Source organism: Macrotis lagotis, chromosome 1, assembly GCF_037893015.1.
Source record: "Macrotis lagotis isolate mMagLag1 chromosome 1, bilby.v1.9.chrom.fasta, whole genome shotgun sequence".
In the NCBI taxonomy this organism is placed as follows: Eukaryota; Metazoa; Chordata; class Mammalia; order Peramelemorphia; family Peramelidae; genus Macrotis; species Macrotis lagotis.
The window spans coordinates 403,598,088-403,621,027 of NC_133658.1; the positions used below are offsets into that span (position 1 = coordinate 403,598,088).

Here is a 22,940-nt window from a genome sequence, read left to right on the forward strand (position 1 = left end):
AATGCTCAGTCCCATGGAATGGCAATGTTTTGTTCTATGGAATTACTCAGGTTGGTTATGAAGGCAGCATAGAATAATAAATCTGCCACTCTCTTAACCCTTAAGTACTGATGTTTATCCTTCCTTCTCAAAGACCATGACACTGGGGAGGTGATGACATGACAAGCACATGAATTGGATTTGAGTAAGGGGATGCTGTGCTAAGTCACCAGCCTCACTTTTTCCTCCAGAGCTATCTGTACCTAATGGCCAGGTATGAATCAGGATGACTGGAGATGGCCCTGGATGCAAGGCAATCAGGTTTAAGTGACTTGCCAAAGATCACACATCTAGTAAGTATCTAAGGCTGGATCGAAACTCTCATCCACCTGACTCCAAAAGCCAGTGCTTGCTCTAATGAGCCACCTAACTGCTCCTAGTACTATGTCTACATGGAAATAATCATGCAATTTAACTTGAATTAACAATGAGTAAACTATACCATGAAGAAAATTGCACCCAATGCAATTTCCAGAAAAATAATTCTCTTGCTACATAATTGTTGTGGAAGAGGAAGAGAAGATAAAAGGAAAAGCTGGAAATCCAAAAAGTAAATTATAACCATTTTAGTTTAAGCTTCAAGAAGACTCAAAGACAAAAGTAAAATAGAGAACTTGATGGAAATAACTACATTTTGGCAAGAAGACAAAATAAAAATCATGGGTTCCTTCAAAGTATCTGTTATCCTTGAAAAGGACAGGGAAAAATTAATTCTCTTAACACTTAAGATGAAATTAAACCCCTGGGTTTGAAAATCAATAAAACATAAAAGAAAATTGGTTTTAAAGATTAAAGAAAAGTCTTCAATTTTAATAAACTTTTTAATGTAAGAGCTATTAAAAATGTTAAATCTGAAACAAGAAACAAAAACACTCTATTATATAGTACTGGACAAAGTACTTTAGTTTCAGAATCAGATTTGGAGTTACTGGTTAAAAGAATACATTGTAAAAATTCGTTTTGTGAAGGAAGTTATAGCATGTATCAGATCTAAATCAATAAACACTGCCATCTGCAGGATGACTGTATGAATTATTTTAGTTTGTAGATAAACTTTTTTAATTAACTAAGTTCAGAAGATTATCCTCACCACAATGAATAGATTTTTAATTTTTAAATGTATGAAAAAAATATAAAAATGAGACCTATTAATTTTAGGGATTATTGGCCCTTATTATTAACCAGGCCAAACTGGACTTATTTCATTTGAAAACTATAGAGGGGGGCGGCTAGGTGGAACAGTGGATAGAGCACCAGACCTGGAGTCAGGAGTACCTGAGTTCAAATTTGACCTCAGACACTTAATAATTACCTAGTTGTGTGGCCTTGGGCAAGCCACTTAACCCCCTTTGCCTTGCAAAAAACAAAAAACAAAAAAGAGAAGAAGCTAAAAAAACTATAGAGGATAATTAAATATTCAGATTTAAAAAATAAGTGTTGAACATATAAAAAGACAGTTTGCCTATCTAGGTGGTCATATACATACGATGAAAAACCTACATATTTTAAGTCAACTATTTTTAAGGGAACAACTGTCCAACTTTAGAAAAATTCATTTTTCAAAATAAATTCTTTTAAGAAAAACAATTTTTATTAAGTTATTGGCTTTTAACCATAGAAAATTACAGTAGGAATTTTGGCAGATTCCACTTCATTTTATGTATTAAAAGAACTTTCTAAACCAATGAGATTTTTCAAGTTCTAAAATTGGAAATCTAATTCTAAAATCCTATTCCAACTTATGGCCCTTATCACTGCTCCTTCCTATTCCTTTACTTATTTCAAATTTCCCCTATTTCTTCTCTTTTCCCTTATGTTAATCACTATTTGTCTTCCTTAATTCATTTACTTTGAACTGGTGCTCTTACATGTAATTAAGCAAATAAATTTATGGAAAAGTTAATTACTGCTCTTGTTGTAGGCTTCCTGCTTCTCTTGTCTCTGGATAGTTCAAGAGTATAGAAGAAGGAAAGGAGATTAAAAATAAGGAAAGGATAATTGAATTAGGAAGGGATACAAGTGGAGTGGTATTTCTACATTTCCTGCTCCAACTTAAAGTGAAGCGTTTTGAAAGAATGAATTAAGAGAAATGAAAGGAAGTGACAGATTTTATAATTCTACTTTCACTCTTCCATTAATGTCTTTTCCCAAAAAAATCATAGAACTTTAGAAGGTACCATGGAGTTTATTTAATCCACCCATCTTCTCAATGTAGTAATCTTTTCAACAACATTCCTAACAAATTACTTCCAGTGACAGGAAGGTCACTACTTCAGAATGCAAGCATCTCCAAACAGTTCTGATTTTTACAAAGGTCTTTATTGAGCCAAATTCTGTCTACCTATATAACCTTTACCCACTAATCCTTGCTCTTCTCTCAGGAGCACAAGGAATAAATCTCCAACAAAAAGGCTTCAAATGTTGGGATGCAACTAATCTGTTTCCCCCACCTTCATTTTCTCTAAATTCAACACCCCCAACTCCTTCAACTGGTCAAAACTTGGGAACTCATCTTATGCTATTGAACCAATAAAAAATGAAATAAAAATGAGAGGAAGGGGTTTTTCCCCCATTTCAGAAAATTCTTCCACTAATTCTTTAGTTTTCCTAAAGAAAAAATGATAGCTTTATAGACAAGTCAAAATCAATCTAACTGCAAAAAATCAGATTTCCCCCCCCCTTCTTGAATATAAAGGAAATTAAACTACAAACAATTTATGTTTTGGTAATATACAAAATTAGCAAAGTCACAAAGTCTAGGAACATGGGATTTGAAATAGGGGTGAAAATATTTGAGTTGAGCTGCAGTATGTGAAAGGAAAATGGTAGCAGGAAAAAAAGCTAGAATGGTTAAGGTAGTACCATACTGTACAGAGGCCTGAATACTAGTGTCAGAAGTGTGACCTTTATTTGGGAGACAATAGAAATTCAGTTTTTAGAATTGGCCTTAACAAAATTAAACCAAACCAGTGATTCATATTCTAAGAGGGTTGGGCACCTGGAGACAAGGAATCTCCTACCTCTTTTAGGCTGCTCTGGATTCTGAACTACTGTTGAGCTGCAGTAGGTCATCACAGATTATTACTAAATATGAACATTATGACAATTATCTAAAAACTATAATTAGTTATAGGGCAGTAATTTCTAAGTAATGCCTGTTATTTTCAACAGTTTGGAAAACATTATCTAAGAACTAAATGCGACTTTTACAACTGGTATATATATATATATCAGGTGTGAAAATACAGAAACAAACATACGTATACTGAAAACTAAAAGAGAAACTATTGCAAGAACAAGGTCTTTAAGGAACATATTGTCTTTTGTTCTTACATTTATTCTATTTGATGTGTCTTGCTACTCTCTACAATCATTTATTTATAGATGAAAATATGGATTCTTTCAAGCTTTGGATCTTTATCATTTTGGATCATATAAAGAATTAGCTCACAAAAAAACATTCTTGTTATATTCTTGCTAAAGGGTACTATCTAAAAAGAAATCTTTTTACTTTAATTTCAAAAACCAAAATATTTAAATCTAAGGAAGTATTCATGCTTATATCAGATATATATATATACCTAAAAATTATTTCTGAACTACTTCTATATCTTGACTCAAGACATTAGCATAAAATGGAATCAACATGGGATATTAAATAGCACTATATAATGAAAAATCACTAGACTGGGTCTGGGGAACTGTGCTTTACTACTAACTACATACTCCACAATAACTTACAACCTGTATTGCTATCAATTTTCTCATTTATAAAATCAAGGGTGTAAGAACTCTAAGGACCACTTATCAGATTCCATTATTCTAAATGTCCAATGCAAAAGTACCTAATTAGAAATATCCAATACTATCACTATTTTATATTTTATAAAGGAACACCATTCAACTACCTTAAAGTTGTCTCACTACTTTTACCACCACCCCCTTTCAAGTATTAAAATTCTTAATTAGTATAAAATATTAAATTTTACCTTGATTTCAGCTTAAGATAAGGTCCAGGCCTTTATCTTATGGAAAGAGTTTTCTAGGGTCTGGTGGAGGTTTTTCTGCTTAAATTAAATGGTTTGCACTCTATTTCATACTTTAATGTCCATAAAATGTGTAACATCTTTTACTCCATTAATAGACTTGGTCCCTTAAAAATAACTGAATTTAAAACATGTAAAATGCAAAAAAGATATCAATTCTTACATTTGAAGCTAATATTCAAGAGAACTACATTTTCAATGTGACTAACTTTAACAAATGGTGTATATATCAGGTGTGAAAATACAAAAACAAAAGATACATTTACCGAAAACTAAAAGAGAAAACTACTACAACTGGCCATGAATCTTTAAAAAAAAAACCATTCTAAAATGACTAAGATTCAAGGCAATTTCCATATGCAACAGACACATGAGAACAAACTTGCTGACATATGAAAAACAGCAAATAAGAAAATTATCAGATGCTGGCTTACCTGGTAGTGGAATAGGCATGCCAGGAAGGGGGACACGGAATGGAGGTACCATTACTGGTGGAAAAGCAGGTATCGCTGCTGTTGGCTGAGGTACTGAATGAGGAACAGCAGGAGGTAACGTCTGGGGGTGTGGCTGGGGAACAGTCTGTACAGGTGTAGCTGTAGGAGCAGGGGTTGAAACACTAACTGAAGGTGTGGCAACTGAAACAGCAGAACTTGGTGTCTGCTCTTGTGTGGTTGGTGCTAATAAAAAATGAAACAAAAAACATTTTAAGCCTTCATAAACCATATTACCTTACATGTTTATAGAAATGTTAAATACATGAAATACATTAAATAAACATCAAAAAAAAATCACTTGATCTAAACTTTCACTTAAAAGTGTTTTTTGTAACCAAGCCATTCTCCAAATGATAAATGGTCAAAGGATATGCAAAGGCGATTTACAACTGAGGAAATCAAAGCAATCCATAGTCATAAAAAATTGTTCCAAATCATTACTATATTAGAGAATGCAAATTAAAGCATCTCTGAGATACCACCTCACTACTCTCAGACTGGCCAATATGACCAGAAAGGACAATGATCAATGTTGGAAGGGATGTGGGAAATCTGGGACACTAATACATTGTTGGTAGACCTGTGAACTCATCCAACCTTTCTGGAGAGCAATTTAGGATTATGCCCAAAGGGCAACAAAAATGTGTATACCCTTTGACCCAGAACTACCACTACTGGTACCACTACTACCCTGAAGAGATGATAAAAAAGGGTAAAAACATTACTTGTACAAAAATATTTATAGCAGCCCTGTTTGTAGTGGCAAAAAATTGGAAATTAAGTGAATGTCCATCAACTGAGGTATGGCTTAACAAACTGTGGTTTATGTATGTCATGGAACACTATTGTTCTATTAGAAACCAGGAGGGATGGGAATTCAGGGAAGCCTGGAAAGGTTTGCTGAGCAGAACCAGAAAAACAATGTACACCCTGACAGCAACACGGGGATGATGATCAACCCTGATGGACTTGCTCATCCCTTCAGTGCAACAAGCAGGAACAGTTATGAGCTATCTGCAATAGAGAATATCATCTGTATCCAGAGAAAGAATTATGGACTTTGAACAAAAACCAAAGACTATTACCATAAAATTAGGAAAAAAAGCATTATATTATTATGTAATTTTACTATCTCATACTTTATTTTTCTTCCTTAAGGACATCATTTCTCTGCCATCATATTCAACTGAGATCAATGGATAACATGGAATGAATGTAAACACTAACAGAATGCTTTCTGTGGGGGATGGGGGAGGAAAGCAAGAATGGGGTGAAAATTGTAAAACTCAAAATAAATAAAATCTTTTTCAAAAGTGTTTTTTATAAAGTCAATGTTAAAAATCAATTTTAGCTTTTATTTGATGGAAAGAGGAAAAAAATCCACTATGCAATTTGTAACTATTTAATTAGAATTAAATGTCTTTAAATAGAAGTTTGTAAGTGAAGATGGTGGTGTCAAATACAGAATAGGCCAAGTACAGACACCACCACATAATTTAAAGTCAATATATATATTTATACACACATATATATGAAAACTCATTTAACCTTAAGAAATGTGAATAATTTATAGAAAATTCTAAAATAAATGGCAAGGGGCCAAAATAACTATTTGGGAGGAACCAAAAAAGCAAACTATATAGCACAGACCAGGCCTTAGGACATAAGAACTATAGTAATATAATTTCAAAACTGCACAAAAAATAAAATTAACTGATATAACATTTTACTAGTTCTCAATTATTTCCATTTAGCATTAAAAAGGAAATCAACATATAAAAATCTTCAAAATATTATACTGGAGAAACAGCAAAAATGTGTCTAGTTATATTGTTTTTTAAATAAGTATCAAATATTAAGTTACTAAAAACAGTAATGGGTGTCTAGTAATATGAATTATGGAATTATGGAAATAACCATCTTACTCTCCTCAATTATTTTCCCATGAAAATCAATTTAGCACTACCTCATTTTTTTATGAGATTGCAGAAAGTAAGACAACTAAGTCCATAAAGAACTAGGATAAGACTGGGAGGTTTATAATGTTCATTTCTATACATTATCCATAGGGTAACTGAATTAAACACTTTAAAATAATTGTATACTCATGTTTGTATATTATACATTGCATATTACACAACAAAGTTGATACAATGGTAACAAAATTTAACCAAAAAGTTGACAGAAATGTCAAATTTCATCCTGATAAAGATGCTGCAGTGGAATTAATTTAAATACCTATCCAACTCATTCTTTTAAGTCTGCCTAATCAGGACTTCCTATATCAAAAATGAGGTGAGTAATCTTTAAAAGAAAGAGTCAAAACAAGTTAGGGAACTAAGAAAAAGTTCTTTTCAACAACAAATCTACAAATCAATGAATTTATTTTCTAAACTGATTCACTAGAGTGCCAGCCTTCAGGGAGTATTAATTTTTTTTCAAGGCAGTGGGGTTAAGTGATTTGCCCAAGGTCACACAGCTAGGTAATTATTAAGAGTCTGAGGCTAGATCTGAACTCAGATCTTCCTGACGCTAGGGCCAGTGCTCTATCCAGTGAACTACCTAGCTGCCCCAGGGATATTATTTACTTGTCCTAAGGTCTCCAGGTAAGAAAGCAAGCACTACCTTAATTTAAGATCAAAATATGACAATTACTAAGATGGTACACCATTTACAGCCACTTAACCCCAATTTGCCTTGCCAAAAACCTAAAAAAAAATGCAAATGCTTACAGGTGAATGTTGAAAAACTTTCACAACATGTAACTAGAAAATTCTAATAAATAAAAATACATCTTCTTATTCCCATCCTCCCAGCTGTTCAGGTGAAATTTTTATACTGTCAAATGGGTTCTATAAGCATTCAGTTTTTGTGTCATAAAAAGGCAAACTCTCAAAATATTAGAAGTACTAAGACTAATACAGGACCAGGTGCTCTTTTGCAATTTCAGTAGCAAAAATCAGGTCTAAGACTAGAAAGGAGCACTAGTACTTGTGGCTGCAGAGAAAAAACAGCCTTTCCAACAGGAGAGTGCACTAGGAGAGCAGTGATCACCACTCTCCCTGTTTCATACCACCTTGGAACCATCAAAAACTTGCAGAACTAGTTTAATAAACAGCATCAAAAACATCTGAAGCTTAAGATACTGTCCTCCCACTGCCAGGTGAGTAGAGTTCAACTTTAACATAAAGTTTAAAGTCAAGAAATAGGCTGAAAAAAATAAGTAGATAACAAAAAAAAAAAAAAACTGACCATAAAAATGTATTGTGGTAACAGGGAAAACCAAGACATAAAAGGAGAAGAGAACATGAAAACAGCCAGAAGGAAATTGTCAAAGAAAAAAAGCAAATTGGAAACAAGTCCAATAAGAATTACTAAAAGGACTAAAAATTTTATTTTAAAAATAGAATATGTGGTAGAAGAAAAATTGGGAAAAGAAATGAGGGAGATGGCAAGAAAACAATGAAAAAAGAATCAATTTAGAAAAAGAGGCACAAAAATCCTGATAAAAAAAATAATACTTTAAAAACCAAAATTCACCTAATGGTAAGAGAGATACAAAAATCCACTGAAGAAAAGAACTTTCTGGAGAGCAATTTGGAATAATGCCCAAAGGGCAACAAAAATGTGCATACCCTTCAATCCAGCAATACCTCTGAGTCTGTATCCTTAGGAGATCACAAAAAACCCCACGTGTATAAAAATATTCATAGCACCTGTTTGTAGTGACAAAGAATTGGAAATTGAGGAGATGACCATCAATTGGGGAATGGCTGAAGAAATCTGGTATATGTATGTGATGGAACACTATTGTTCTATAAGAAATCATGAGGGATGGGATTTCAGAAAAGTCTGAAAAGACTTCCTGAGTGATGATAAGCAGAACCAGAAGAACATTATACACCTTAATAACAACATGGGGTGGTGATCAACCTTGATGAACTTGCTCACACCATCAATGCAATAATCAGGGACAATTTTAGGGGATCCATGATGAAAAATTCTATCTGTATCCAAAGAAGGACACAATTTTGTTAATACTTTCTTCCTTAAGGATCTGTTTTTCCTCTCAACACATTCGATTTTGATCAATGCATATCATGGAAACAATGTAAAGACTATACCAAGGGGTGGCTAGGTGGCATAGAGGATAAAGCACTGGCCCTGGAGTCAGGAGTACCTGGGTTCAAATCCTGCCTCAGACACTTAATAATTACCTAGCTGTGTGGCCTTAGGCAAGGCACTTAACCCCATATGCCTTGCAAAAACCTAAAAAAAAAAAAAAAAAAAAAGACTATATCAAAGTGTCTTCTGTTGCAGGGATGGGAAGGAGGGAAAATTCAAAATCTTACAAAAAAATGAGTGGTAGACACTACCATTGTATATAATTGGAAAAGAAATTTGGCTCAAACAATTATTGCCTAGCTGTGAGATCTTAGGCAAGTCACTTAAACCTACTGCCTTAAATAAATAATTTTTTTGATGGTTATGTAGAAAAAAGGAACAAGAGCTCATTAAAGAAAATAATTACTTAAAAATAAGAAATGAGCAAATAGAAGCTAATAACATCAAGAGACATCATGGAAAAAATAAAACTGTCAAAATGATTTTAAAATTTTTTTAAAAATAGGAAATATTTCATTGGAAAAACAAATGACCTGGAAAATGAATTAAGGATTTAACAGTTTTTTAACCACCTGAAAGCCTTCATCATAAAAAGAGTCTAAATATCATATTATAAGAAATTATAAAGGAAAACTGCTCTGATATTAAGATCCAGAGGATAAAATAGAAATAGAAATACACCAATCACTTCCTGAATGAAATCCCAAAATGAAAAACTTCTAGGAATATTATAGCCATATTTCAGAGCTCTCGGGCCAAGGGGAAAAAAATAGTGCCATCACTCAAAAGAAACCACTCAAGTATCAAGAAACCACAGTAGTTATCACACAAGATTTAGAAGCTTCTATATTAAAAGAGCAGAGGGCTAGGAATAGGATATTCCAGGAAGGTAATTGATCACAACCAAAAATAGACTACTCAGCAAAACTGATTGTAATCCTAAGGGGGAGAAAAACTGGTATTTAATGTAATAAAAGACTTTCAATATTCCTAATGAAAAGTGCTGAATAGAAATTCCAAAATTCAAACACAAGACTCAAAAGAGGCATAAAAAGGTCAAGGAAAGAGAACTCAGGAATTTTAGTAAGGTTAAACTGTGTTCGGAGCAGCTAGGTGGCACAGTGAATGGAGCACTGGCCCTGGAGTCAGGGAGACCTGAGTTCAAATCCAGCCTCAGGCACTTAATAATTACCCAGCTGTGTGACCTTGGGCAAGTCACTTAACCCTACTGCCTTGAAAAAAACTCAAAAAAAGGTTAAATTGTTTACATTCCTACATGGAAAAATAGTAACTTGCAATTCCTAAGAATTTATCATTCTTAGGGGTGCTGAATTATGTTAGGATGATCTCAAAAAAAAATGAAGGGGTAAGAAAAAAGGGATGTACTGGGAAAGGCAGGAAGGGAGAGGAAGAGCACAGAAAAAAATCTCATAAGGAAGGGCTTAAATGGAATAGAAAATAAGGATATGAGTAGGTCAGCATATGAACCTCATTCTAAATTAAATTACATCAAAAAGCGTACAGTGAATATGTGTGTGTGTGTGTGTGTGTGTGTGTGTGTGTGTGTGTGTGTGTGTCTTCTATCCCACAGGTTAGAAGAGGAAGTAGAAAGGGAAGAAGGGAAGACAGGCAATCATGATTTGCAAATGCAAAACTCTCCCTAATTAAAAGAGATAATCAGAGAAAATATATATGTGTATTTTATTAAATGGTACACTAAGAAATAAAAATGTTTATAATAATGTCTCAAATATATAGGGAACTGGGTCAAATTTATAAAAATGAGTTATTCCTCAATTGATAAATGGCTATGAACAAGCAGGTTTTAATACGAAATTAATGCTATCAATAGTCACATTAAAAATGGTATAAATCACCAATAACTAGAAAAATGCCAATTTTAAAAACTGAGGTATACCCCTTATACCAATTAAGTTTGACTAATGAGTCAGAAAAAGAAAATGACAAATGCTGTAAGAGATAAAAAATAATTTGGAACTACATCCAGAGGGCTTAAAACTACATACCCTTTGACCCAGCAATTTCACTTATAAGTCTGGATTCCAAAGAAATCAAAAAAGAAAAAGGTCCTATATACAGAAAAACACTTTTAGCAACTTTTTTTTTATTGTAATAACAAAGAACTGGAAATTGAAGGGATGTCCATCAACTGAGGAATGTGGCAAATGACTAGGATAGAGTACTATTTGATAAAAGAATCAATGGGAGAGATGGTTTCAGAAAAACCTGTAAGACCTTTTATGAGCTGATTTGAGCAAAACTAGGAGTTCACTACATTGCAATTGTAATGGTAATTGATCAATGTGAAACACTTAGCTACTTTAATCAATATAAAGATCCAAGAATGTTCTATCCATCTCCAGAGAGAACTACTCTTGAATCTAAACTGGAATATTATTTTTTCATTTTGTTTTTCTTGCCTTTTTTTTTTGCCAACATGGCTAATATGGAAGTATGTTTTTTCGAGACTACTTCATATGTATAATTTAAATTACATTGCTTGCTTTCTTAATGGATGGAAGAGTTAAGAGTTAAGGATAGAATTTGAAACCCAAAATTTTTAAAAATTTGTCTTAAATAAATAAATTTGAAATTAGATCTGAAGAGCCAGGACACTTTCAACCTGAATGCAACATAAACCCTGAAATTAAGAGGATCCAGAAAGAAATTATCTATGAGTAGGGAAAGAGTTCATGTGCAAATAAGGTATAGAGGAAAAGTGAATGAGGCAAAATGGATGATTTTGATTACATAAAATGAAAATATTCTTTCACAAACAAAATTAATTCATTTTCACAAATAAAACCAATTCATTTTAAAATGATTGAGAAAAGCAGGTAAACGAGGGAGAAAAAGTTTTTGCAGCAACTTTCTCTGATTAAGAACCCATTTCTAGAATTAGAGAAATGATTCAAACTTAAAAAATCAGAGTCAATCCTCACTGATAAACAGCAAAATGATATGAAAAAATAAAATAATACTGTTCAGAGAAAAAAATCCAAACTATCAATGGATGCAGAGATGTCAAACAGGCACAGACTTGAACTAGATTCAAATGTAACTTGAAAGTATTTAACAAATTACCCCAGAATAGGGATTCTTATGTAATGTTGAGTGACTTCATTACTGTTTGAATTTGACACTACTGCTCTAAAATCACTAATAAGTAGAGAAACGAACATTACAACAACACATACCCAAAGGCTGACAGTTGTCCCTCCCCCCCCCCAAAAAGAACAATGCTGGAGAACCATGGGAAAATAGGTACATTAATGCATTTCATTGAATTATGAATTAATCCAAGCCATTCTGAAAAGCAGTATAAAGCTATGCTTTAAAAAGTTAATAAACTGTTTGATCCAACTGATTTCCACTTTATTATATCTATACTCCAAAAAAGATAAGGAGAGAAAAAAGGACCCATATATACAAAAATATTATAGCAGCTTTCACTGCAGAAAACTGGAAACTGAGGGAGCATCCATTAATACAAGAATAGTTGAATAAATTCTGGTTTAGGAATGTGAAAGAACATTATTATATATTGTAATAAATGAAAGGAAGGAGTTCAGAGAAACCTGGGGACTGCAAGAACTGATGCAGAATGTAAAGGACCAGGGTAATAATTTATCCTATAATAATATTGAAAAAAAGTTTTGAAAATCTTAGGAATTCTGATTAACAAAATAAACAATGATCAATTATGATTGCTAAGGACTCAAGAAGAAACATGCTAAATCACCCTGAGAGAGAAGAGTTGGACTCAAGAGTACATATCGAGACACTGTGGGGAACATGGTCAATGTGGGAATTTCTTCTGCTTTAATATACATATGTATAACAAGATTTTTTTTTCTTATTTTTATCTCAAAGGGTAAAGGTATTGGGAAGAGCAGTAGGTTTTTGTTGATTAAAAATAATTTAATTTTTAACAATAAAAATGAAAACAGGAAAACAACCCCTGAAATAAAGTAATCAAGGTTTTTTTTTTCATTTTTCCTATTTATTTAATTCTTTAAAAAAAATGACAGTTCTGTGACTAGAGCTGGTTAGTTTGAAAGCATCCTTGGCAAAATTTCCTAAAGCAATTTCTTTGTTATGGCTCATATTAAGTTCTACTCTGTCTCATTGTAGTCTAACATTTATTCTAGACTTTTTTTTTAAGTTTTTGCAAGGCGATGGGGTTAAGTGACTTGCCCAAGGTAGGTAATTATTAAGTGCCTGAGGCCACATTTGAACTCAGGTACTCCTGAGTCCAAGGCTAGTGCTCTATCCACTGTGCCACCTAGCCGCCCCTATCCTAGACTTTCAAAGGCTATTCTACTACAGAATTCTGATAAGTTCTATGCCAAATTGAAAAGGTTATGACAAACTGTGCTTCATGTCTAAATATTTCTTTTAAAAACATTAAATTTACTGCTTGATATTTTTGTCTCTCGCCAGGATTTCTTGTATGTGTATGTGTGTGTTTGTGGATGTGACTGTGTACATATACACTGGTAACATATACCTAAATGTATATATTTAATTTTCACTTTCAATTCCCTTCCAACTACTGGTACTCTAAATATTAAGTTCTCTGCACAAGAAATAATGAAATGAAACAAAAACAAAAACAGAAGGAAGTTTCAGCTAAATAAATGGAAAGACAGCTCACTTTTCTCTTAGAGAAGTTCTCTGCACAACAAATAATGAAATGAAACAAAAACAAAGACAGAGGGAAGTTTCAGCTAAATAAATGGAAAGACAGCTCACTTTCCTCTTAGAGAAACTAGTCCCTTCTTAAAAAAAAAGTAGTATCTATCTAAAATCAAAAACAAGCACTATGGTCAACAAGAATAAACTTGTAATCTTCCAAATAAGATCAGAGTTGTGAAACAAGAATTTCCATTATCACCACTATCATTCAATACTATTTTTAGAAATGCTACCTAGACCACTAAGACAAGAAAAAAAAATTATAGGAATAAAACTGCTAGTCAATGAGAACAGACAAGTATAGGAGTAGGTAAAATTGGTTTCATCATAGCCCAAAGGCAAAATGATACAATCAATTCTCACCATTTATAATAGTTATGTTCTATAAAGTCACTGGGAACACTAAATTTGTGAATACTGTACCATGGCTACTTAGGGGAAATATAGTATTATTAAGTTGCTGTGAGCCTCTAGTCATATTTACTTTAGCACTTTCTGGAGTGGCCTCACATAGAGACCAATGAATTTCTCTCTCTTTCTCTGAATGTACTATATTGCTGATTCATTAATATTGAACTCAAGGCCAATAAAAACACAAATTTTTCCCGAAGGCATGTCACAGCATTTGTAGGAATACTAGACTTCAGAACTATGCTTCAGGGACATTTTAAACAGCAAAATCATCAACAAAAAGGCACAAAAATGCAACAAGCATGACACTAAATAAAACTATAAAAAGGATACTTGTTTACTGTGTGAGAGCAAGAAGGCAAAGCATTGCCTTATTCAACTGGGCTGGGAATATATGCATCAGATGACTCAAAATTTTTAAAATACTGAGAGTATTAATTTCTGGATTATAAGTCTAAATTTTCATATACTTCTATGTCTAAATTTTAGAAAGTAGGTAAATCTGCAAATACAGATCCACAAATAAGAATTAATTATATATCACTTCACCAGTAACTTGACCTTCCAACCTTGAATGGTATCTGTAATTATGATTAACATAATCAAATTAACTTAAGCAAAAAATATTATGATGAGGATCATTGCAGGTAATGAATTTGCTGTTGGAATTCATAAAGTGATAAGAAATTCTAGAAGAACCTAATAAGCTCCTCTAAGTCAACATAATACCCTTGTATTCTAACTGGTTTCAATGAAAAGGCAAGCTTTATGGGAGAAACTGGACAATAGTATGTTAGTAAAAGATTAGACATGAAAGAGGTCAAATAATAAAAATCATCTAATCCCAAAGGACTAATGATAAAGCACACTATTTTCCTCCAGAGAAAGAACTGATATTATTTAAAGATAGGATAAAGCATGCTCTTTTTTGGGCGGTTGCAAGGCAATGGGGTTTAGTATAATGTGTCTGGGGCCAAATCAGGTCCTCTTGACTCCAGGGCCAGTGTTCTATTCACTGTGCCACCTAGCTACTCCCAAGGATACTCTTTTTATTTATTTTTTTATTTAAATCTTTTTGTATAAAATGACTAATACGTAAATGTACATATATAAGCTATATCTAATGGCTTACCATCTTAGGCAGGGGAGGAAGAAGAGAGACAAAGATAGCATTTGGAACTTAAAACTTCAAGTAAAAATGTTTTAAAAACATCTTAAAATATCATCAAAAAAACAAAAGAAATATGGTGAAAAGGAAGAAAGGGGGGTGGTTATGTGGCACAATGGATAGAGCACTGGCCCTGGAGTCAGGAGTACCTGAGTTCAAATTCGACCTCAGACGCTTAATAATTACCCAGCTGTGTGGCCTTTGGGCAAGCCACTTAACCCCACTGCCTTTCAAAAAAAAAAATCTTCAAAAAAAAAAAAGGAAGAAAGGAAAAAGAGGGAAGGGAAGGGAAAGAGGGAGGGACAGACTGACCTTTTCTCTTAACAGACAGAAAATTTCCATTTACTGACTGATTTGAGAATCATACACATTGCAAAGCACTTATTGTAAATCTAAATTAGTACCAAACTGGAAGAAAAAGTTGGGATTCAATTAAAACAGCTCTAACATTGTTTAAATAAGTTACTGACTGTGAAAACTGGAAAGTGGACAACAGTAAAGACATTAATTCTGATTACTGTCATTTCTTAAACAAGTGTAACAGAAAGTTGCAACAATAAAAATCTAAAAAGAGCCCAGAAATATCTCAGTCAGAAGACACTTGATCTCCCTGGCAAGTACAAAGACAAAGCAGTCAGAGGCAACTCTAGTTTAGCAAAGAAGATCACACTCAAAAAAAAATCTTTTATCAATAATATTCTCTTGATGATAGCATACAGCTACAACTGAGCCATGAAATATCACTACTTTCAAAGAATTAATATGCAAAATACTCTAAAGATGGAGGTAGGCAAAAATAGGTCAAAATATTTCTAATGACGACAGCAAGGTGGCACAGTGGATAAAACAATGGCCCTGGAGTCAGGAGTACCTGGGTTCAAATCTAGACTCAGACACTTAATTACCTAGCTGTGTGACCTTGGGCCAAGTCACATAACTCCGCACTGCCTTGCAAAAACAAAAACAAAAATAAGAATGGCATGGATATAATACAGAAAATGTAGATGAGGATCTGCCCACAGATAAGGTTATATTTCTACTGAAGTTGGCAGGATTGACTGGTGTAATAAAGTGTGCCAAAATAAATTTCAGAGCAATCTGGAAAGACATGAACTGACGCTAAGCGAAGTAAACAGAACAAGAACACTGTACACAAACAACAGCAACATTGTGTGATCATCAACCATGACAAACTTAACTCTGCTCAGCAATACAGTGAACTAAGGCATTTCTAAAAGACTTGTGATGAAAAATGCCAACAACATCCAGAGAAAGAACCATATATCTGAATTCAGAACAAAGCATACTATTTTCATTTTTTTCTTGTTTCTTTGTTTTTTTTCTCCTCCCTCAGGGTTTTTCCTTTTTGTTCTGATTCTTCTTTTCCTATCATAATTAATATGGAAATATGTTTAACATGACTATGCATGTATAACCATATCTGATTGTTTACTAACTTGGGAGGGGGTAGTAATAAAATTATTAAGATAAAGTATGCCCAAAAAGCAATTTCTTTGTTATGGTCTTTTAAGGTCTCCCAAAACTTACAAGAATCTTACTTCTTCAATCATACTACACATAACAATAAAACAATGATTAAAAATAAAAAATGTATATAGATTTATCTGGTACAAAATATAATTCCATTAGATCAAATAACAAATATAGTCAGTAACTATCCAAAACACAAGATTCTACAAAATTAGGCAAAATTTTACTCTTATCCTTAGTTGAAATGATTATAAAATGATAACATTTATCATTTCATAGTAAAAATTAGGTAGACTAATATAGCATAAAATATGTGAAAAAATTAGCTCATTTTTTACTCTTACCAAGTATATTCTGAGAGTCAGACACACCCTGTAGAGTTAACAGCTCAGCTCCTGAAGATAAAAGCAAGAAATAATGGCCTCTGTACAATTATCATCTAGAATCATGCTGTATTTGGCATGACTACTTATAGGACTTTTAGGAAAGGAACTTTTTGCTACCTCACTAACCTAAACAGACTCTCTTTTTCTCTCTCATAATCTCCTTTTCTTCCTCCAGAAAAGGAATGCTCCCCTGTGGATCCTAGTACCTAAGTTATGCTAAATTGTTGTTTCCCAATTTTTTAATTCTTTATTATATGGAATGACAGGAGGCAGGGCTACATGAGAAAATTATATATAAGTTTCCAAGAAGTTGTAGTGCAGCTAAAGCTTACTTAATTAGAACTGTATTAAGTCTTTTGAGGCATGGGAAAGAAAGAAAGAAATAATTTTAAGTATCTGGTACTAATTTTTATCTGGAAAAATTTTCATTTTGCCAGTATGGTCATCATGTACCTTTTCAAGTTGACTTCAATTTATCAGGTTTCATGCTACCTACAGTTAAAGTATTAACTCAAAATAAACACAATCCTCACCATCAGTAGCAGACCTTGATAAATGTAGTGAACCTACTTTCTTTTGTGGGCTTCAATTGATCAGTCAACATTTATTATTAAGCACCTATTGCATGCCAGGTACTTTGGGGATTTCTTCATTTCCACTATCTCTGAAACCAATTACTTATTCATCAGAATAAATTTTTAAAGAAAAATAAAACAAAAATTTTTTTATTTATTTAGGAGAATGATCAAGTTGATCAAAAACAGATTCTTTGAAAAATTAAAGTACAGAGAAATCCTGTATTATTGCAAATGCAGTTATTTTATTCTTCAGGATCACAATATGAATTTAAATAATTAGAAGTGATTTAGAATACTTGAAAATATCCAATAATTTTGATCACTATTTATACCTACCAGTTTAGAAAACTATTACCTGGCAACCCACCTCTTTGGTAATGAGTCTTACCAAATTTGGCTAGGCTAGTGCTTGAATTACAAGCTCTGAGAGCCAAGATGGCAGAGAAAAGCTAGAAGGACTCACCTAAGTTTTCCCAAAAAACTTTAAAATAACACTTCAAAATGAATTCTGGAACAAAAGGTCCCACAAAAAAGAAGGGAAGAAACAATTTTCCAGTCCAAAATACTTAGAAGATCAGTAGGAGTTTCTCACTAGAGTGAGAGGAGATCTTAAGACAACCCATGTTGCATTCAATAAGCTAGCAGTGAGGTGACACCTGAGCAAGCCAGCAGCAGGCCTTGGGGACAACTGAATCTGTTAGAGCTTTCAGTCCACAGACTGTAAGAAGATCAAACAACTTTTAGAAGCAGAAAACAAGGGCCCGTTTACTGACACTTGGTATAGGACTCTGTGATACTGACCTCCAGGTCACAGTCCCAAGACAAGGAAAAACACTAGCAGCTGGGAAGTAAAGAGCCTGGGTGCAAGGCAGAAAAGAGTGCTTATGGTCGCTAACAGACAAGGCACAGGCCAGGAGAGTAGTAAACATACCTGTCCTTAGAGCACGCAAGAACTGAAAACTTGCAGATTATCAGAACTGACTCTGACAACAGATTCACAAAAAAAAAAAATCTGAAGTTTGGAACAGTGCCCCCTTTACTCAAGGAAAAAAAGCAAAACTTTAAAGTTAAAAGTCAAGAAATAGGCATGGAAAATGAGCAAACAACCAAAAAAAGACCCTAAACACAAAAAGTTATTATAGTGAAAAGATTAAATCACAAACTTAGAAGAAAACAACAAAGTCAAAACTGCTACATCCAAAGCTTAAAAAATGTGAAGTAGTCTCAGACTCAGAAAGAATTCCTGGAAGAGTTCAAAAAGGATTTTTAAAACTAAAGTAAGAGAAAAAGGAAAAACTGGGAAAAGAACTGACCCTACTGCAAGAAAATCATGAAAAACTAGTCAATAACTTGGTTAAAGGAGGCACAGAAAATAATGATGAAACTAACACCTTAAAAAACAAGACAGGTGGCTACTTGGCTCGGTGGATAGAGCACTGGCCTTGGAGTCAGGAGTACCTGAGTTCAAATCCAGCCTCAGACACTTAATAATTACCTAGCTGTCTGGCCTTGGGCAAGCCACTTAACCTCATTGCCTTGCAAAAACTCAAAAACAAAACCAAAACAAAACAAGAATTGGTCAAGTGGTAAAATAAGCACAAAAAAGGAGGAACTAAAAAGTTCACTGAAGAAAATAATTCCTGGGGGGCGGAGCCAAGATGGCACTCTCTGATAAAACTTTGAAACTAAGGACTCTAACTAAACTTTTGAGAGACAGAACCCACAAAGGGACCCAGAGAGGCAGTTCTCCTACTCAAGGTAACCTGGAAAAGAGCAGAAAGGCTCTACTCCCCCGGGATCGGAGGGGCAGCCCATCAGAGGGGTGGCCCGCCAGAGCGAAAGAACTTCAGCCTCCTGGAGGCAGCCCCAGGGCGCTGGGAGCCTCAGCTCACAGCAGCGGGGGAGTCTCCTGAGCTGCACCCCAGGGAGCACCAGGCACAAAGTGGGGGAACAGCTGGGGACCTCTGCCAGAGCGAGCACATGAAGGCCAGCCCTCAGGGCACACAGGGAGCAGCTTGGTGTTTCACAACCCTAATCCAGAAACAGAAGCAAGCAGAGCCAGAAAGCAGGAGCCCCCAGGGCATGATCCCATTGAGCTGAGGGAAGGGAGTGAAGAGACTGCTGAGCTCTGTCCTCTGCCCCCCCGAACAGGACTCTGGGGCTCTGGCCACATTCAGATCCTGATCGCAGTCTAGGCCCCCCCATAGAACAGCAAGGGCCCCCCAACCTCAGCCCCGTGACAGAGGGGGGTGCTTATGGTCATTCACAGACCAGGAGGGAGGACAGAGCCTCACACACTGAGACCCTTGTGGGAGTGTCCCAAAAGCTCAGGAAGCACCTCAAAACCAGGCCCAGGCTGGGAAAATAAGCAAGCAGAGAAACAAGCGGAAGACCATTGAGAAATATTTTGCATATGAGCCCAGGAAGGATCAAAATATTCAGTCTGAAGAGGAGGAAGCACAAGTTCCTGCATCTAAAGACTCCAAGAAAAACAGAAATTGGGCTCAGGCTATGACAGAGCTCAAAAAAGACTTTGAAAATCAAATGAGGGAGTTGGAAGAAAAACTGGGAAAAGAAAGGAGAGAGATGCAGGAAAAACATGAAAATGAAGTCAGCAGCTTAGTCAAGGAAATCCAAAAAAATGCTGAAGAAAACAGCATGCTAAAAACCAGCTTAGGTCAAATGGATAAAACAGTTCAAAAAGTTATTGAGGAGAAGAATGCTTTAAAAGGCAAAATTGGCCAGATGTAAAAAGAGATAACAAAACTCTCTGAGAACAAATCCTTCAGACAAAGAATAGAATTCAGGGAGATTGATGAATTTATCAGAAATCAGGAATCAATACTTCAAAACCAAAAGAATGAAAAATTAGAAGAAAATGTAAAATATCTCAAACAACTGATATGGAAAACAGACTTAGGAAAGGTAATTTAAAAATTATTGGAATACCTGAAAGTCATGATCAAGAAAAGAACCTTGACATTATTTTCAAAGAATTACTACAGGAAAATTGCCCTGATATTCTAGAAGCAGAGGGCAAAATAGGAATGGAGAGAATCCACCGATCCCCCCGAGAAAGGGATCCCAAAAAAACCAACCCCTAGAAATATTATAGCCAAGTTCCAGAACTCCCAAGTCAAAGAGAAAATATTACAAGCAGCCAGAAGGACACAGTTCAAATATCGTGGAGCTGCAGTCAGGATCACACAGGATTTAGCAGCAACTACAATGGAAGTTTGTAGGGCTTGGAATATAATATACCGGAAGGTAAAAAAGCTTGGAATGCAGCCAAGAATGAACTACCCAGCAAGGCTGAATGTCCTCTTCCAGGGAAAAAGATGGACTTTCAATGAACCAGGGGAATTTCAAATGTTCCTGTTGGAATGGCCAGAGCTGAACAAAAGGTTTGATCTTCAGATACAGGACTCAGGTGAAGCATGGAGATTGGAGGAGAGGGGGAAAATATGAGGGACTTAATGAGGATGAACTGCATGTATTCCTGCATAGAAAAATGACACTGATACTCATATGAACCTTCTCAGTTAACAGAGCAGGTAGAGGGAGCTTTTATAGTTGAAGCACAGGAGAAAGCTGAATTTGAAGATAAAATATGGTGTAAAAATGGAGTCAATAGAAAAAAAGGGAAATTTAATGGGAGAAAGAAAAGGAGAGGGGGGGAATAGGTCAAGATATTTCATATAAAAAGATTTTTTTTATTATAATGAGCTATTGCAATGATATGGAAGGGGGGAGGCAAGGGGGAATGAGGGAACCTTTGCTCTCATCAGAGATGGCTAGGAGAGGAAACAGCATATATACTCAATGGGGTATAGACATCTGGAGTAAGAAGGGGGGGGAGCAGGGAGAAGGGGTGGGGATGTGAATAAAGGAGGGGAGGATAGACCATGGGGGGAGAGTGGTCAGATATAACACATTTTCTTTTTTACTTCTTGCAAGGGGATGGGATTGGAAGGCCTGTCCAGGACCATGGGGCCAGGTGGATTCTGGGCCTAATGGGTGGTGTGGGGGCCCAGGGCTTCTTGGCCCCAGGACCAGGGATCCGTCTGCTGCGCCACTCAGCTACCCTACAGCAGAGTCAGAGTGAAAGGAGAGAGAAAATACAGTACATGGTAGTGGAGAAATAAGAAAGGAGGGAGTTGCGATCCGCAATGGCAACATTGGAAAAATATGGAAGTTACTTTTGTGATGGACTTACCATAAAGAATGTGATCCACCCATGACAGAGTTGTTGGGGTTGGAGCAAGGACTGAAGCACATTTGTTGTTGTTGTTGTTTGGGGGAGGGTGCAGGCCAAGTGGGGCTGGGTGGCCTGCCTGGGGCCATATAGCGGGGTGATCTCTGAGTGTCTGGGGCCCGATTTGGACCACGGTGCTCCTGGCTCAGGGGCCAATGCTCTGTCCGCTACTCAGCCACCCCTACTACTGTTGCTGTTTTATTTTATTTTGGGTCTTTTTTTTCTTCTTTTTGGTTTTTGCGGGGCAGTGGGGATCGGGTGGCTTGCATGTCGCAAGGCTGGGTGATTGTTGGGTCTGTGGGGATGGATGTGGGCTCAGGTGCTTGTGGCTCTGGGGCTGGGGCTTCGTCCATTGCACCACCTGGCCATACCTACAATAATTACTATTATTTTTTTTTATTTTAATTTTTTCTCTCCCCTTCACTTTATCGCTCAAGTAAATCTATATTCATGAGGGGGAGGGGGTATTTTGTTTACTCTTAAACGAGAATATTTTATTAATGTAAAAAAAAAAATTTGTACAAAATGAGAATTAAAAAAAGACTAAATAAATAAATGAATAAATAAGAAAATATTGCTTTGGGGCAGCTAGGTGGCGTAGTGGATAGAGCACCTGCCCTGGAGTCAGGAGGACCTCAGTTCAAATTCGACCTCAGACACTTAATAATTACCTAGCTGTGTGGCCTTGGGCAAGCCACTTAACTCCACTGCCTTGCAAAAAATAAATAAATGAATGAATGAATGAATAAATAATATTTCCTTAAATCAGACTGGGCAAGTGGAAGCTAATGACTCCATGAGATATCAAGAAACAATAAAACAAAATCAAAAGAATGTAAAAAAAGAAATCTAAATCTATTGGAAATGAAAATGTAAATCTCACTGGAAAAAAATAAATGACCTGGAAAACAGATTAAGAAGAGATAATTTAAGAATTATTTGACTATCTGAAAGCCAAGATCAAAAAAAAGGAGCCTAGACAACATCTTTCAAGAAATTATCAAGGAAAACTGACCTGATATCCTAGAACCAGAGAATAAAATAGAAACTTAAAGAATCTACCAATCACCTTCTGAAAGAGATCTCAAAATGAAAACTGCTAGGAATATCAATCACATTCCAGAGCTCTCAGGTCAGAGAAAACAAGCAGCCAGAAAGAAATACTTCTTATCATGAAGCCACAGTCATGGGATTTGGCACCTTGCAGGTGCAGAGGAGCAGAGAGCTA

General features: G+C 35.2%; 1 protein-coding gene across 14 annotated transcripts in view; it reads right to left on the reverse strand.

Annotated features, from left to right (window-relative positions):
* TCERG1 (transcription elongation regulator 1) overlaps nt 1–22,940 on the reverse strand; it is an 82,651-nt gene that overhangs the window by 43,290 nt on the left and 16,421 nt on the right. For 11 of the 14 annotated variants that reach the window (XR_012473782.1, XM_074212677.1, XM_074212687.1 and 8 more), the window contains 2 exons: nt 16,838–16,888; nt 4,520–4,762 (listed from right to left, as the gene is read on the reverse strand). Coding sequence is in view for 13 of the 14 variants with exons in the window: in XM_074212677.1 (XP_074068778.1) it covers nt 4,520–4,762; nt 16,838–16,888 (294 nt within the window). In the remaining variant the exon portion in view is untranslated. The remainder of the gene's footprint in view (nt 1–4,519; nt 4,763–16,837; nt 16,889–22,940) is intronic. The other 3 variants (XM_074212685.1, XM_074212684.1, XM_074212683.1) reach the window with 1 other exon arrangement.